This window comes from Sminthopsis crassicaudata, chromosome 2 (genome assembly GCF_048593235.1).
Source record: "Sminthopsis crassicaudata isolate SCR6 chromosome 2, ASM4859323v1, whole genome shotgun sequence".
Taxonomy (NCBI): Eukaryota; Metazoa; Chordata; class Mammalia; order Dasyuromorphia; family Dasyuridae; genus Sminthopsis; species Sminthopsis crassicaudata.
This window is the reverse complement of record NC_133618.1, coordinates 206,214,476-206,230,053: the sequence shown is the minus strand read 5'-3', so window position 1 is coordinate 206,230,053 and position 15,578 is coordinate 206,214,476. Positions and strand designations below refer to the sequence as shown.

At 34.4% G+C, this 15,578-nt stretch overlaps 2 protein-coding genes across 3 annotated transcripts in view; both read right to left on the bottom strand.

The window, feature by feature from the left end:
• CPSF3 (cleavage and polyadenylation specific factor 3) overlaps positions 1-15,528 on the bottom strand; it is an 83,630-nt gene extending 68,102 nt beyond the window's left edge. The window contains exons 1-5 of one of the 2 annotated variants that reach the window (XR_012486158.1): positions 15,318-15,514; positions 10,829-10,892; positions 9,335-9,432; positions 5,398-5,526; positions 592-769 (exon numbers count right to left, since the gene is read on the bottom strand). Coding sequence is in view for 1 of the 2 variants with exons in the window: in XM_074288101.1 (XP_074144202.1) it covers positions 592-769; positions 5,398-5,526; positions 9,335-9,432; positions 10,829-10,892; positions 15,318-15,367 (519 nt within the window). In the remaining variant the exon portion in view is untranslated. Of the gene's footprint in view, positions 1-591; positions 770-5,397; positions 5,527-9,334; positions 9,433-10,828; positions 10,893-15,317 lie in introns of both variants that reach the window. The other variant, XM_074288101.1, reaches the window with a different exon arrangement.
• Positions 1-15,578, bottom strand: part of LOC141552709 (uncharacterized) — a 178,635-nt gene that overhangs the window by 110,171 nt on the left and 52,886 nt on the right. The gene's annotated exons all lie outside the window — the stretch shown is intronic.

Below are 15,578 nucleotides of genomic sequence, written 5' to 3'. Positions count from 1 at the left end.
CTTAAGTTTATTTTTTAACTTTTGAAATTTTATTTTATTGTTTTGAACTACAAATATTGATTAGAATTAATATACCCAACTGAATCAAAGCAGCAAACCCAATTAAAGAAAATATTTAAAGAAAATAAAAATGGGCAAATCAACAATGATTTTATATATATATATACACACACACACAGACACACACACACAGAGACATATATGTATAAACAAGTATAGTGGAGGTGTGAAGCATCATGGTATTTTCCATTTATCATATACCTGATGGTCAAAAGAAGACTGGCAATTCAAGTCTGAAAAATTCTTCACAATAATTCTCTAATGTAGGTAGTAAAAGAAACCAACCAACCAAGACAAAACAAAACAAAATCCAAAACACTAACACACCCTCCTCCTCTCCCCCAAAATACAAAACACACAAAAAAACCACCTCACTTTTCAGGGCAAAAAAACTGAGGCTCCAATAGGCTCAGTGACCTGTTTACAGTCACACAGATGTTAAGTATAGTCAGGATTTGAACATATATCTCCTGACTCTTTACTTCTTTCCATTATTATTACAATTTATCTTCACAAGATGATTCACAGTACCTTTACACCTGCAATCTCAATCATAAACATGGCTGCTCCCAGAACATGGCCTGCATGGTAACACCAAAATTTGATTCCTGCAACTTCCTTTACTTCATGAAAGTTTATCGTTTCAATTTTGTCCATGCTCTCTTCTAAATCTGTTTCAGTGTATAGCATGTCATCTGCTGATATGTTACTAAAATTAAAAACAACAACAGAACATGAAATATAAGATTAAACATTTTTCCCTTTTTTGTTTTAAAGTAATAGGAAAAATACTTTAATAAAGCTATTCCTTTTTTTTATTTATAGAAAATATAAGAAAGTGGATTATGTTATAATTACTTCAAATGCTTATGCTAAAATATTCCTTGCTGCATCCTCATGTGGAAGGTGTTACTGGCATCTACAAGAATATCACCACTGACATCAACTGATGCTGAGTGAAATGAGCAGAACCAGAAGATCATTATACACTTCAACAATGATACTGTACGAAGATGTATGCTGATGGAAGTGGATTTCTTCAACATAGAGAAGAGCTAATCCAATTCCAATTGATTAATGATGGACAGAAACAGCTACATCCAGAAAAGGAACACTGGGAAATGAATGTAAACTGTTATTTTTACTTTCTGAATCCAATTCTTCCTGTGCAACAAAAAATTCGGTTCTACACACATATATTGTATCTAAATTATACTGTAATATATTTAACATATGTAAGACTGCTTGCCATCTGGGGGAGGGGGTTGGGGGAGGAAGGGAAAAAATCTGAATAGAAGTAAGTGCAAGGGATAATGTTGTAAAAAATTACCCATGCATATGTACTGTCAAAAAATGTTATAATTATAAAATAAAATAAAAAATTAAAAAAAAGAAAAAAAAAAAAGAAAAAAAAACATTCTATGTTCTAAGAATCCACATGCCATTAAAATTCTATGTTACTAAGTAAAAAAAAAAAAATAAAATAAATGTCCTGATTAACTTTTTAATTAAAAAAAAAAAAAAAAAGAATATCACCACTGAAAGCAAGGTAGATTTTTCCAAGATGTTAAACACTAGCATTCAAACACCTTGAGTTCAGTCTTGCACGACTATGTTTTTATCCCTAGGACTTAATAAAGTGCCTCACACAGAAGAGGTACTTAATGTCTGCTGAAGTAAAATGAAAAAGGGGCTGGGAAGAAACTATTATTAAATAACCAGCTTACTCAAATTTGGATAGGCTTATTATCACTAAGAGGTTGAACAAGAGGTGCTAAAATGTTTTTGGCCCAAACAATTCATGAAACAATTTTCTAAGGTAGGGAAGAATTGAAATCTGTATTTGATGGAGGGAGAGAGATCCATTTGAATGAAATCATGAGTCTCTGAAGACTAGGGAATATTCTGAATAATAGGCAATATGTGGTAAAATGGAAAAAGCACTGGTTCCAGTCAGAGGATTTGGATTCAAATCCTCCCTCAGAAGCTTTCTACTTGTATAGTCCTGGACAAATCATATTAACCTCTCAGGGCTCCAGTTTTCTCATTTATAAAATGCATAGTTTAAAGGCCTAGATACCTCTGAGGTTCCTTTCGGCTCCAGAGCTAGAATTCTAGGAAAATGGTTTAGAGTTAATGGATGATCAGTGGAATAGATTAGAGATACAACATAAAGAAGCAAATAGACACAGTAGCCTACTGTTTGATAAACCCAATGATCCCAGCTATTGGGGCAAAAATTCCCTATTTGACAAAAACTGCTAGAAAACTTAGAAAGCAGAATAGCAGAAACTAGGGAGTGACCAACATTTCACATCATATACCAAAACATATTTAAAATGGATACATGAGTTATACATAAAGGATGATATCAGAAGGGAATCAACTAATTAATTAATTAGGGGAACATAGAAGAAATTACCCATTAGATCTTTGAATAGGGAAAGAATTCATGACTAAACAGGATAGAGAGGTTCAAATGGATGGTTTTGATTACATAAAATTTTAGAGTTTTTGTACAAAAAAAACCCCAAGTACAGTCAAAATTAGAAGAAAAGCAGGAAATGGGGGAGGAGAGGAAGAAATGTTTATGGCAAGTTTCTCCAATAAAGGTTTTACTTCTAAAATATATATAGAACTGAATCAAATATATAAAAATAGGAGTCAGTAACCAACTGATAAGGACCAAATGATATGAACAGGCAGTTTTCAGAAGAGAAATAAAAGCTATTGACAATCACATGAAAAAAAATGCTCTAAATTACTACCCATTGGATTGACAGCAAAGAAAAGTGCCAAATGCTCAAGCGGATGTGAGTCAACACTGTTGGTGAAGTTGTAAATTGGTCCAACTATTCTGGAGAACAATTTAAAGTTATTCCCTAAAGACTATGAAACTGGGTATATTCTTTAATGCAATAATACTGCTACTAGGTCTAAACTCCCAAAATTTCAAAGAAAAGGGAAAAGATCCTATATGTATAAAAATATTTATGACAGCCTTTGATTTCTGTTCGCAAAAATGGGAAACTGCGATTTGTAGAATATCTGATCAAGTTAAGATATATGAATGGGATGAAATAATGATTAATTAAATGATCTGTGACAACTCCAAAGATTCCATAATATAAAAATTTTATCCATCTCCAAATAAAAAACTGATGTACTCAGAATACAGATTTTTCCCCCCTTTATTTTTCTTGTCTTTTTGTTTCAGAACATAGTTAGGGTGGAAATGTTTTTCATGACTTCATATGTCTAATGATATCAAATTTTTTACTTTCTCAATGGCCGAAGGAGAATAGGGAAGAAAATTTGGAACTGAACATTTATTTTAAAAAAGAAAGGAATAGCATATAGCTATACTCTAGGTCATAAAGTTCTATTGCACATATTATCATATTTGATTTTTTTAAGTCCTGGTGAAGAAGGTAGTTTATTATTCAAGTTGGATTACATCACAGGATTCTTCTAAGAATAAATGAGATCATATATTAAAATTATTCTGTACCCACAAAGTACTGTATATATAAAAGCTACTATTTCTTTTAGGGCTGCTAGGTGGCATAGTGGATAAAGTGTCTTGCTTGAAGGAAGGAAGTCTAATCTCCCTAACTAAACCTGGCCTAAGACACTTATTAGTTGTTTGATCCTGGGCAAATCACGTCACTGTTTGCCTCAGTTTCCTCATTTGTAAAATGAGCTGGAGAAGAAAAATTGCAAACCACTTTGCAAAGAAAATCCCAAATGGGGTATAAAGGAGTTAGAGAGTATAAAAATGACTCAACAACAACAAACTGTTACTCAAGGCACTTATTTTATTACTTATAGAGAAGCATGGTCATTTCCAATGTTCAAAATGGATAGGAATGATAGCATACTGACTGTCAAGACTTGAACTCAGGACTTCTGATGTCAAATCCAGTGGTTTTCCACTACACCAGAGAATTTCTTTAACATTCTAGATAGAATTCTTATTGGCATTTTATAATGTTCTGTTACTTTAAATCTTAAATTGTATACCTTCATGAAATAAATTGTATAGCTATAGCTTAGCAAATTATTTTGAAATGTTTGGGGTTTTTTTGTTTGTTTGTTTGTTTTTTTGGTGAATTACACATTTTGGTGAAAGTACATCTAGAGAGTAATCAAAATAGCTACAAGATTAGATGTAGCTGGAGAATAACAATGAATCAATAGGAGCAAATGCCAAAGAACTTGTTTTGTCATTTTTGAAATTCTTAAGAACTTCATGTTGTGGAGAAAAGAGAATTATCTAAAACAAATATGTGAACAAAAAAAGGTCAGTATTTCAAAGAACATATCCTTTCAGAATGTAATCATTTCTGATAATTATACAAGCACACCTTTGAGAAAAAACATAGTATATATTACGGGGGGAAAATGTTTTCCTAAAAGAAATTTTAAAAATTAAACATTAGAATACAATTATCCAATCGTATATGTTTTGGTTCATTTCATTGGGGGGAAACATTTCCTTTGTCAAGAGACATTAACAATTTATCTGTATCTTATAGTCTTAGAGGACCACCTGGGACATTGAGAGGATGGTGACTTGTTAGTGTGTGATACAGGTCAGACTTGAACCCAGACCTTCCACACACAATGGTGAGCCCTCCAGCCACTATATCATGTTGATGTTTTATGAGAATATACATATAAATACAAGCATACACACATATTAACATACATTATAAGACATGATCACTGTAATTAAGCATAAAAATTCTAAATTTTTAACATATAACTCAGGCTACAAATAAAAAAAAAAATCTGTAATCTTTTTAGTAAAGAGGAGTGATTTTTTTTTGACAAATCATGTGAACTTCAATTTTAGTTAACTATTGTTGACATTTATATTACATTAAAAAATTTATAAAAAGTTCCTCAGATGTAAACCACATGTAAGCCACACAACCACCTTGCATAAGAGAAACTAAAGGTATATTTTACTCCCATTTTGTGGATGAGAAACATGAGATTCAGAAAAGTTAAATGACTTGTTCAGGGTTATACAGGTCATATCAGGTGAGATTTGTTCCCAGATTTTCCTGATTCCAAGCATTTCTCCCACTATTTAATATTGGCTTAGAAGTATGACAATGATATAAATATTTGATTCCTTCTTTATTTTGAAAGGAACTACTGGTCTGTAACTGTGATTACAACCTACACTCTGGTATTATAACAAACCATATTTAGAGGGATAAATAAGACCAGTGTGGGAATTAATATTGTGAATGGAATAGGAAAATTCAAACACTTTCTGGCAATGTATGAAAAAAGTCATTTATAAACAATTTGGTAGTAACTCACCTAACTTTGACATAATCAGAAAGAAGCCATCTATAAATAGCTTTTGTAGCATGAGTCATAAATGTTCTTCCCTTGAAACTTGTCTTCTGAAGAAACCAAGGTAAGGCACCACAATGATCTAAATGGAAACTTAAGATAAAAGAAATGCAGTTGATATGCTTGCAGTATTATTCAATATAGTTAATTGAAAGTATAATACATAGGATATAATATTTCCATAACAGGATCCAAACAAATGGCAATCTGGCACAGACAGGAATTATTTATCTATTGCAGTGGTTCTCAAACTTCTTTTCCCCAGCATTCTTTGCTATGATGAATCATGGAACAGTGAAATTTTAAGTAGGAAACAATTTAAAAAGTCAGGAAATATGTGCATGCTTAGTTTCTCTTTAATAAAATCAGATGTTTTTGGTTGAATTATTTGGGACTTCAAAGTCTGATACACTTTGAAACCAGGGCAACCAGTTATATAAGAGGCAAATTGTGTTTACTGAGTGAATATTATACTGTACTTTTCTGGGTTAGTCAAATCAATATTAAACAAAATATTCATAACTTTTCTTTTATGTGCAATAATATAAAATCCAAAATTTCACATCCCTTTAAGAATATCTAATCTCTGGGTGTTATTGAGAAAAGAACAACAACACAGGGAAGGTAAAAAAACACAACTAAATTTGGTAGAGAGTAGGAATTCTTAACATGGCTAGTCTGGCAATAACTAGAGAATAAATTTACTGTAGCTAGATTGTCAGATCTATTTATCCAGCCATTATCTCCCCTGAACTTTAATCTTGTACCAATTAACAGTTTGCTGGATTTTTCAAGTTGATGGCCCACAGATATTGTAAACTCAACATGCCTAAGAATTCAGGATCTCAACCCCCACTAACTGTCTTCATTTTCTGGTTAACAATACCACTATTGTTTTTGTGTTCCAGGTTTGCAAACTCAGTGACATCTAATTCCTCACACTTATCCATCCAACATATTCTATCAGCTGCCAAATCTCTATCACATCTCACAGATGCATTTTTCTCCCAATTCATTATAGCCACCATCCTAGTTCATGAGCTTGTCATCCCTCAACTAGATTAACTTTAACTGATTCTTACTAGATTCTTTGCCTCATGGAAGTCTCCTTATATGTTATGTTCCACACAGCCAAATTCACTCAATTTCAAGTCCAAGGCTGATCAAGTCAGCTCCTTAATTAACCTTCAGCAGTTCTCTTTAATTTTCAAAAATAAAATTATTTTACAACCCAGACATCATAATTTTCCAAGTTTCTTACACAATTACTCCCTTTTGTGTATTCCATGTTCTATTCATATTGGCTCTTGTTGGTGCTGCTCACATGATACTCCAACCTTAGTGCTTTACAATAATTGTCCTACAAGACTGCAGTGCTCTTCTTCCTCCTCTCATTCCTCTTGGAATCCCTGGTTTTCTTCAAAAAATTATTCCCTTCTACAAGGGGCTTTTTCCTGATCAACTCAGTTGCTGCTGCCCTCCCCTTACAAACTACTTTATACTGTTTTTGTGTATACCAACTTATATGTATATTGTTACAATTGGTTGAATCTTAGTTTTATAGGGTCAGGGACTATTTCACTTTTAGCTGGTATCCCCAGGGGTAGCACTTAACAGCAGGAACTTAACAAATGCTCACTGGATCAATAGGAAAAGGAACTTTTTGTCAATGTTTTTTGAACACTTGTGCTTTAGATTACTTTTTTTTCCACTTGAAAAATGGAAATTAATTTTGAAATGAGTCAAGACTTTTTGGAGAAAAAGGGCAATATAAAGTCAATAAGTAAACGCTAAAAGAATTTTTGTAGTGTCTGTGGTAATGTATAATGATTCTATGTTTTACAATAATATAATGCAATTAAGTTACTATAAAGATAATCAATTAAATTTTATACCTTTACTAGAATTTATTTACTAAAATTGTGTGCCTAAGTCATTTGTAGCAATATATAATTAAGAAAGTTATGACACTACTTTTACAATTTCAAAGTCTTATTAGAGAATTTTTGCTTTAAAGCACTTGTTTCCCTAAACAAGTATAAAAATTCCTGTATTGATACAAAAATCTCCAAGTTATGACAACACTTAAAGAGTGTTACAAATAAATCCAGATTTTCAAACAATGAACGTTTGGCCATCTTTTTAAGATGACAAGAAATTACAAACCATTCATATCAAGGAATAGTTGAGACATGCTGGCAAACTATAACAAAGGCACAAAATAGGGACCAAGTACTAATTAATGTGATGTGCTCTTTTTATATTGTATAGAGCACCACCATTCAGTCTCATCTAACATTTTCTACAAGCAACTCTTATCATACTTCTGATTTTCATTCTACAAAAATTTACTGTACAACAGCAATATGGACTAAAACAGTTTTAGAGCTTTAATTATGGAAACTCAGGTAAAATTAAAAAGGCAATCATATGCAAAAAGAGAACAGATAGAAGTATGAGAAAATATTGTAGGATCACAGTCATATGTAAAAAAGAGAAATGAATAAATGAAACATTGATAAAACTCTTATCGTGTGCAAGATACAAACAGAAAAGACAATCCCTGTTTTCAAGTTCACATTCATTCTAATGAAGGAAACAACACATATAGGATACAGCAGCAAGTCCTTAAGGCACAGTGGCAAAGCAGAAGTAAATGCTTTTTCTTTTATATTACTTTATGTTAACATTCCTGGAACTCTTGGATGAGCTTAATTCAGGGTCTTAGACCGTTCCTATCAGGTTGTGATGGTAGCCAAGGTGGTGATTTGATTTGCCTAGCACATCTGCCTCCCATCTCTCCTAAGGTGTTTAGCTGAGCTATCCCTTTCTCCAAAGGAGATGTTTCTCCAAATGATGACTCTGAGAAGTGTACTGGAAACAGGAATGATGATGGGAGGTTGGGTTGCTGCCACCCTGGCTTCTACACTTCTGATTGTTGGTGGTGGAGATGATAAGCAGCATGGGCCTCTCTCAACAATTTCTCCCCTCAGTGGTGGCTGTGAGAACTAGACTGGAAGTAGGTATGGGGGTCACTGGCTTCAGGATCTTGAATCCTGAAGGAAGAGGCTTAACATCTGCTGCCTCCTATTTCTTCCTCAGGGAGCCTTACTGCTTCAGCTAGTTTCCTAGAAATAACAACTATTTCTCTCAAAAGTGCATGGTACTGTGTATATCAAGTTGAAAATGAAATCATTCCTGTTCTCAAGGAACTTATCTCCTATTAGTTAAATTATATTACAATAAATAAGTAAATATAATCATGGAGAAAGCATTATCAATTGGGGAAGTCAATTGGGAAAAGATTTCAAATGGGAGGTTGCTAATAATAAAAGATTCTAAGAGGTAGAAATGAGAAGAACATTCCAAGCAGGGGGTTAAAGTCTATGTAAAGGCACTGACTAGGATGGAATGAGTAGTTCATGGAACAGCAAGTGGTTTAGTTTGGCTCAAAAGTAGCGTTGGTGAACTAAAACAAAATAGCCTAGAAAGGTAGGCTGAAGCTAAATTTTAAAGAGTTGGAAAAATCAGACTAAGGAGCATATATTTTATTCTAAAGACAATAATACACACTGAAGACTTTTGAGTGGGGTAGCAATATTACTGGTTGACATGAAGTGCTTGGTAACCCATTAATGATGTAATCAAATGATCAATTTTTGCCAGTTAATACAGAAAAGTAGAACTAATGAAAAGTAAGAAGAAATAGAACATTTTTCAAAGATAGTAAAAAAATACAATTATGCAAAAGTACTAAAAAATCCCTAAGCGATATGCCAGCTTCCACTTTCCACTAGTATTGACATTCCAGTGGTGAAATAAAAATTATTTTAAAAACATGAATAATCATTACGAAAAACATGTTTCAAAAATGATTATCTTTATTCAAGAAAAGACTTACTGACTAATTAAGAGAAGATCAATCTCAGCAGGATCTATCAAATCAATGTAAGGAAGAGCATCCATTCCTTCTAATCCAGGATGAATTCCACAATCCAACTGTATAAGAATAGGGGGAAAAAACTCATTAAATTATTTTTAGTACAAATATAGCTTCTGAAAAAAATCTATTAAAGTTCACAAACATTTATCTTTAATTTATCATGTTTAAGATGGACACAATAGAATGGTGACACTCTTACCTACTTAATATCACTGACTTCTCGAAATAAATGCAAATCTATCTGAACCTTTTATGACAGAGTATGAAGATATAAGTCCTCAAGAAAGCACCAAGAAATTGGGCGACATGTCTGTGGTGACATGAGATGTGTCAAAGGTAGAACTTGAACCTATTTTCCCCAAATGCCTTGTTAAGAGCAAAGTAAATGAACTCTTCCAAAATAATTTGGTAAAACCTTTCTCCGTGGATTTTAGATATTATTATGAATTTCTGATCTTATGTGAGGATTTACCCTTATGCCATTAAAAACAACAGTTAAGTTTACCATGTTTGTCTTGCTTGTTTCTTTTTGTTTGTTTGTTTTTGCGAGGCAATTAGGGTTAAATGACTTCCCAAGATCACACAGCTAGAAGTGTTAAGGGTCTGAAGCCACATTTGAATTCGGGTCCTCCTGATTTCAGGGCTAGTGCTCTGCCCAATGTGCCATCTAGTTGCCCTACCATGTTTCTCTTTAAGATGAAGCACGATACTGTATGAGGATGTATTCTGATGGAAGTGGATATCTTCAACATAGAGAAGAGCTAATACAATTCCAACTGATCAATGATGGACAGAATCAGCTACACCCAGAAAAGGAACACTGGGAAATGAGTGTAAACTGTGAGCATTTTTTTTTTGTTTTTTGTTTTTCTTCCCAGATTATTTTTACCTTCCGAATACAATTCTTCCTTTGCAACAACAACGACAACAACTAAATTCGGTTCTGCACATATATATTGTACCTAGGATATACTATAAGATATTTAATATGTATGGGAATGCCTGCCATCTAGGGGAGGGGGTGGAGGGAAGGAGGGGAAAAATTCGGAACAGAAGGGAGTACAAGGGATAATGTTGTTAAAAAAAAAAAAATTACCTATGCATATGTACTGTCAAAAAAAAGTTATAATTATAAAATTAATTAAAAAAAAAAAAAAGATGAAGCACAATAAAGTAACTATGTTTTTGTTTCATAGAAGAAGGAGTTAAATATTTAGTCACACTATCTATTATAAATGCATGTTTTTATCAAGTGTCTAGAATCCTGATTGAAACTTTTGCATATATTCTAACTTACAGACAGCAGTGAAACTGATGAACTCTTTAATTATATTAACTAGTAATGCTTTTGTAGAAAATTCAAAGATCATTACAAAGATATTTGTTTTAGACAGTAACAGATTTATACTACATGTGTATGTATATATATATATATATGTTTATAGTGATTACCATTATTTTTCTTCCTTTGAATTCCAGAATAATACATGATCTTCCTACTTCTTGTCCAGCCCCCCTGTAAAAAAAATAAAACAATAACAATATCAAAAGAAACAAATATCTGTGCAAACATATTAAGGCAAAACTTTAATAACAGCACAAAACTATGCTAATAAATCAATCGATGCTTTTCCCTTTTAAAAGCAAAATACATATTTTGGGGAGTTCTGAGTGAGAACTCCTTAGGAATCCTTAAAAATCTTTAAAAAAGAACGAAAAACAAATAACATAAAATTACCAGAAAAGGGAACAATTTAGGTTCACGGATTGTGTTTGTTTGAATGTATGTGTTTAAATTTCTGAAGGTTATGTTATAGAGCTAGAGGTTTAAAGTTAAATTAAAGTATCTGAATGAAAATCTTGACAGAGTAATTAAATATCCAAGTTACACTGATCATTTGTTTTTTAAGTTAAATGAATTGTGATATATAAAGATCTAGAAATATTTCAGCATTATACAGAAAAATAAAATTTATAAACCAATATAAAACAGCAAATGGAATTTAACAAATAAGCTTAAATTAAAATATGACTGAAATGTCTTTCTTTTTCCTCTGAATTATTCAAATTTTTCCTCTTTGCTAGTCAATCTTAAAAGTTATCTATTCTTATTAAATTTATTATAAGCCAGGAGCAGCTAGGTGGTGCAGTGGATAGAGCACCAGCCTTGAATTCAGGAGGACCCAAGTTCAAATATCGTCTCAGACACTTAACACTGCCTAGCTGTGTGACCCTGGGCAAGTCACTTAATCCCAGCCTCTCCCCCCCCCAAAAAAAAATTTATATATATATATAAGCCATACTTTTTAAGCTCTTCTAAAATGCTTCTGTGTGTAGCTAAAGTTGACTCATCTTTTAAAGTCCAGCTCAAGTACCACTGCCTCCATTATGACTTTCCAAAATTTCTAGCTGATGTTAATTTCTTCCAACACTGAACTTCTATAGCATGTAATTGTGTGTACCTTTTATTTTTGCATTCAATATAAGATCTTCATTACCATGAAGATAAAAATCATGTCTTCTATTTTCATTACATGTTGCATATTAGAGAGTATATGATATCTTGGTTTCATTTCCCTAATAATTAGTTTACAAAGTGCTTTGTTTAAAGAATATTATTATTCATTTCTACTACCATTTAATTATATTCCACAATTAGAGAGGCCCAGAAGTATGGTGGTGGTGGTGGTGGGGGAATACTTGACTTGGAATCAATAGATTATTCTACTCTCTGTTCTGTCATTGACCTCTTACCATTAAATTATTGACAAATTACTTCCAAATTTGTAAAATGAGTAGGTTGGACTAGTTATGTCTAAGATATCTTGTAGCTCTAAAATACTATGAATATGAAAATGTGATTATTATAATTTAAATAAGAAACACTAACTCAGTTACTTCTATATTAAGTTATTTTCCCTATACTTCAGGTAAATTAGACAAATTGCTTAAATCCTGGGGCCTTGGTTTTCTCCTTTTCAAAATAAGGTCTTTAAAGTTCTTTTCAGCTTTAAATCTATGATCCAATGACATAATAAATGTCCTGTAAATATGCTGCTTATCATGTTCATATGGCTCAGATCCTACTTCATCTCTGGTTGAATTTCTAGAATTCTTCAAAATCCAAATGAAATATTACAAGTATATGTGAAGCTCACCCCAATTCTTTTACTAGCTAATTACTAGAGACCTCAAACAGCACTTTATGCTATTTCATGCCTTATTTATTATGTGGTACTGTACATTAGTATTATCTGTAGTGGTATATCCTATTACTTACTAGACTTGTGAACTCCAGGAAGGTGAAAGGGCTCCTTTACTAAACCTTGGGTTTCCTCTAATCCTGAACAGCTCTGCATTCACTAGGAAGTTTACCAGTTCAAGTGCTCTGAATGTGATAGCAGTTACTGTTTGTAATGATCCTTTTGTTATTTAATCAATTTCATGGGCATGTCTGTAGTACATCTTGACATAATTAAAAGTACCAGTGAGAGTTAAAGACTGGAATTCAACTTTTGTCTCTGTAGCTTATTAGCTATATGCAAATAAAAAAACCTTCCTAAGTCTCTTATTTCATTTGTAAACAGTAGATAATAATATTTACTTGTCCTATAGCAAGGTTGCTAGGAAGGGGCTCAATGTAAATATGAGCCATTAGAATTATTGTTTCTCTTTAGGCTGTAATGTCCTAAGGTTCTACAGTCTAAATGTTCTATAGTCCATTCAGCTCTGGAACTTTCACTGTGCAACTCATGCTATTCTTAATTGGGTGAGGGTAAATTTACATGGCCTACTATATTTAACTAGTCCCAGGCTTGCTTCATATTTTACCTTGGTTACATTCTTGCCAATCACTGGGGTCAATCAACTCCTCCAAAGTTCCTCTCATCAACTCAACAAATTCTTAATCCAAAACAAATCTTCCTGGCTACCAAAGCTACTCCCTTATACGTGCTGTTTGTCCCTACTAGGAAATAAAGTCTGTGAAGTCAGGGGCTGTCATCATTCCCTTCACCTCCCTTTTTTTAATCTGCAGCACTTAGCATATGCTTGGCATACAGCAAGTATATAATAAATGCTTTTTTTCTTCATTCATTCTTTTATATTTCACTTAGCTTATAGTAAATAACTGACAAATATAAATAAGGCAGATGCTTAATTATAAGAAGCCAATTAACATAGAGAATTTCCAAATTACCATCTCCAAAAGTAATCTCCATTATTTCTAAAGCCATCTGATATCCCTTTATTGCAACTTGCTACAGTGTAAAAAGACTAGAGGACTTGGAATCAACAGAGTTGGATTTGAATCTGTTATGTGACTTATTTTATATGTGAAACTGAACATATTCCTTAATCTCTCTGGATGTGTTTCCTCATCAGCAAAAAAAAAAAAAAAAAAAAAAAAAAGATTAGGTTTAGGTTAGGTGATCTCTTTGATCATTTCCCACTCCAAATCTATGTTCCTATGAATGTGACTTCACTTCTCTAAACTCCAACTCCTTCCCACCAGTCTCAAAAGATAACAAAGCCGCCTTTCTTTGTTCCAAAATGAATACATCTATTTATTCTCTCTAGCTCATAGGGTCTAGTCTTCTTACACCTAACACTCCACTCCTAGCCCCAGACAGTTTGATCCAATGACATTCACTACTCTCAATTCTTTGAACAAGACAAATTTTCATTGGCTATCCTTGCTTCATGCATGGAAATGTTCTCACTCTTCACCTCTCTTTCTTTCAAGTAACAGCTAAAATCTCACTTTTTACATAGGGGTTTTTCCTACCTTTTTTCCTCCATATCTGCCCTTGTCATCTGCCTGCCAAAATCTCTCCCTTTTTCCAAGGCTAACTTTAGGTACACCAAATCTATATCTGGAATTTATGTATAATTCTAGGGTTTACAAAGCACTTTACAAAAATTATTTCATCTTATTTTCATAGTACTCTGAGGCAAGTGGTGCTTTCCGATTCACATTTTAGAAATCACACAGCTATATTTGTACTGGCTCTTCCTGACTCTAGCTCACTCGCTCCTTCCAAATGGATGGAATTTCCCCTTCCTCCAGTTTCTTCTAGCACTCTGTCCCGACGTTTCCCTCTTCCATACCATATTTTATCTAGCATTAGTTTTGTGTTTTATCTCTCCTAACAATTCTGAAATTTCCCTACAGGTAAAGGCAAAGGCTAACACCACGCCACACACACAATGTTCCTGGTGTTTACTTATTTCCGTGGAAGCTGTGGTCCCCCAATACAATGTAATTACGCCTAACAGTAACTTAATGGACGTTTGTTAGGTCGTAACTGTTTGGATATTTACAAAAGTTCTTTCCATATACTTTCTCTGGATTCTTAAAAAAAAAAAAAAAAAAGGTCCTAATCAAGAAGCCAACCCTGTGCGATGGGCAGCTTTACAGAGAGGAAACCAAAGGTCGGAGAGAGGGGAGAGGAGGTCTTTGGCCCACAGTTCTTTTATTCACTGGTTCATTTGCCGATCACACATACGTTAAGTTTCTCCTACCACGGAAGTACTAGGTTAGAGATGCCCTCCGAGAGCTCAGTCTTAGTAAGGAGACCGAGACGCCAACGAAGGCGACGACCACACAGTGATCTCGGTGCACCAGGGCGATGCAAAACAGAGGGGCGCGGGCGTGAGGGGAAAGGTCACTGACCCCGGGGGAGGAAAAAAGGGGGTCAGGAGAGGATTCCCGTAGAAAGTGGCAGGGACCCACAGGTGAATGGGGGTGAATGGGAGATGCATTTACGGTAGAGCACGGACAACAGCCTGAGCCCACAGACGCCAGCGGCAGGAGCGCGGCTAAGTCTTGCAGTCAGTGCGGGGCTAGGGAGCCCCCCTTCCCAGGCTACCCCTCACGAGCTCCCACGGCCTCCCCCTCGGACTCGGCGGCGCGCAGCTTCTCCCTCCCCAGGCTACTTACAGCGGGCGGATCAGCAGCTGGTCACTCTCCTCCGCCGGGATCGCCGACATCTCTGGGGTCAAGGGAAGGGACGAGGTAAGAGGAGAACCGACGAGCCGCCAGCACCACGGCAATGCAGCTACAGCTTTCTCAAGAAGAGACGCAGCTCCAACCCTGTAGTCAGAGCACGACCGGCACCACTTCCGGCGTCGCCGGGGCGGCGCGGAGGCGCTCCAACTTTACTTCCGGTACGGGCTGGGTCCACGAGGTTTCGCGGCTTCC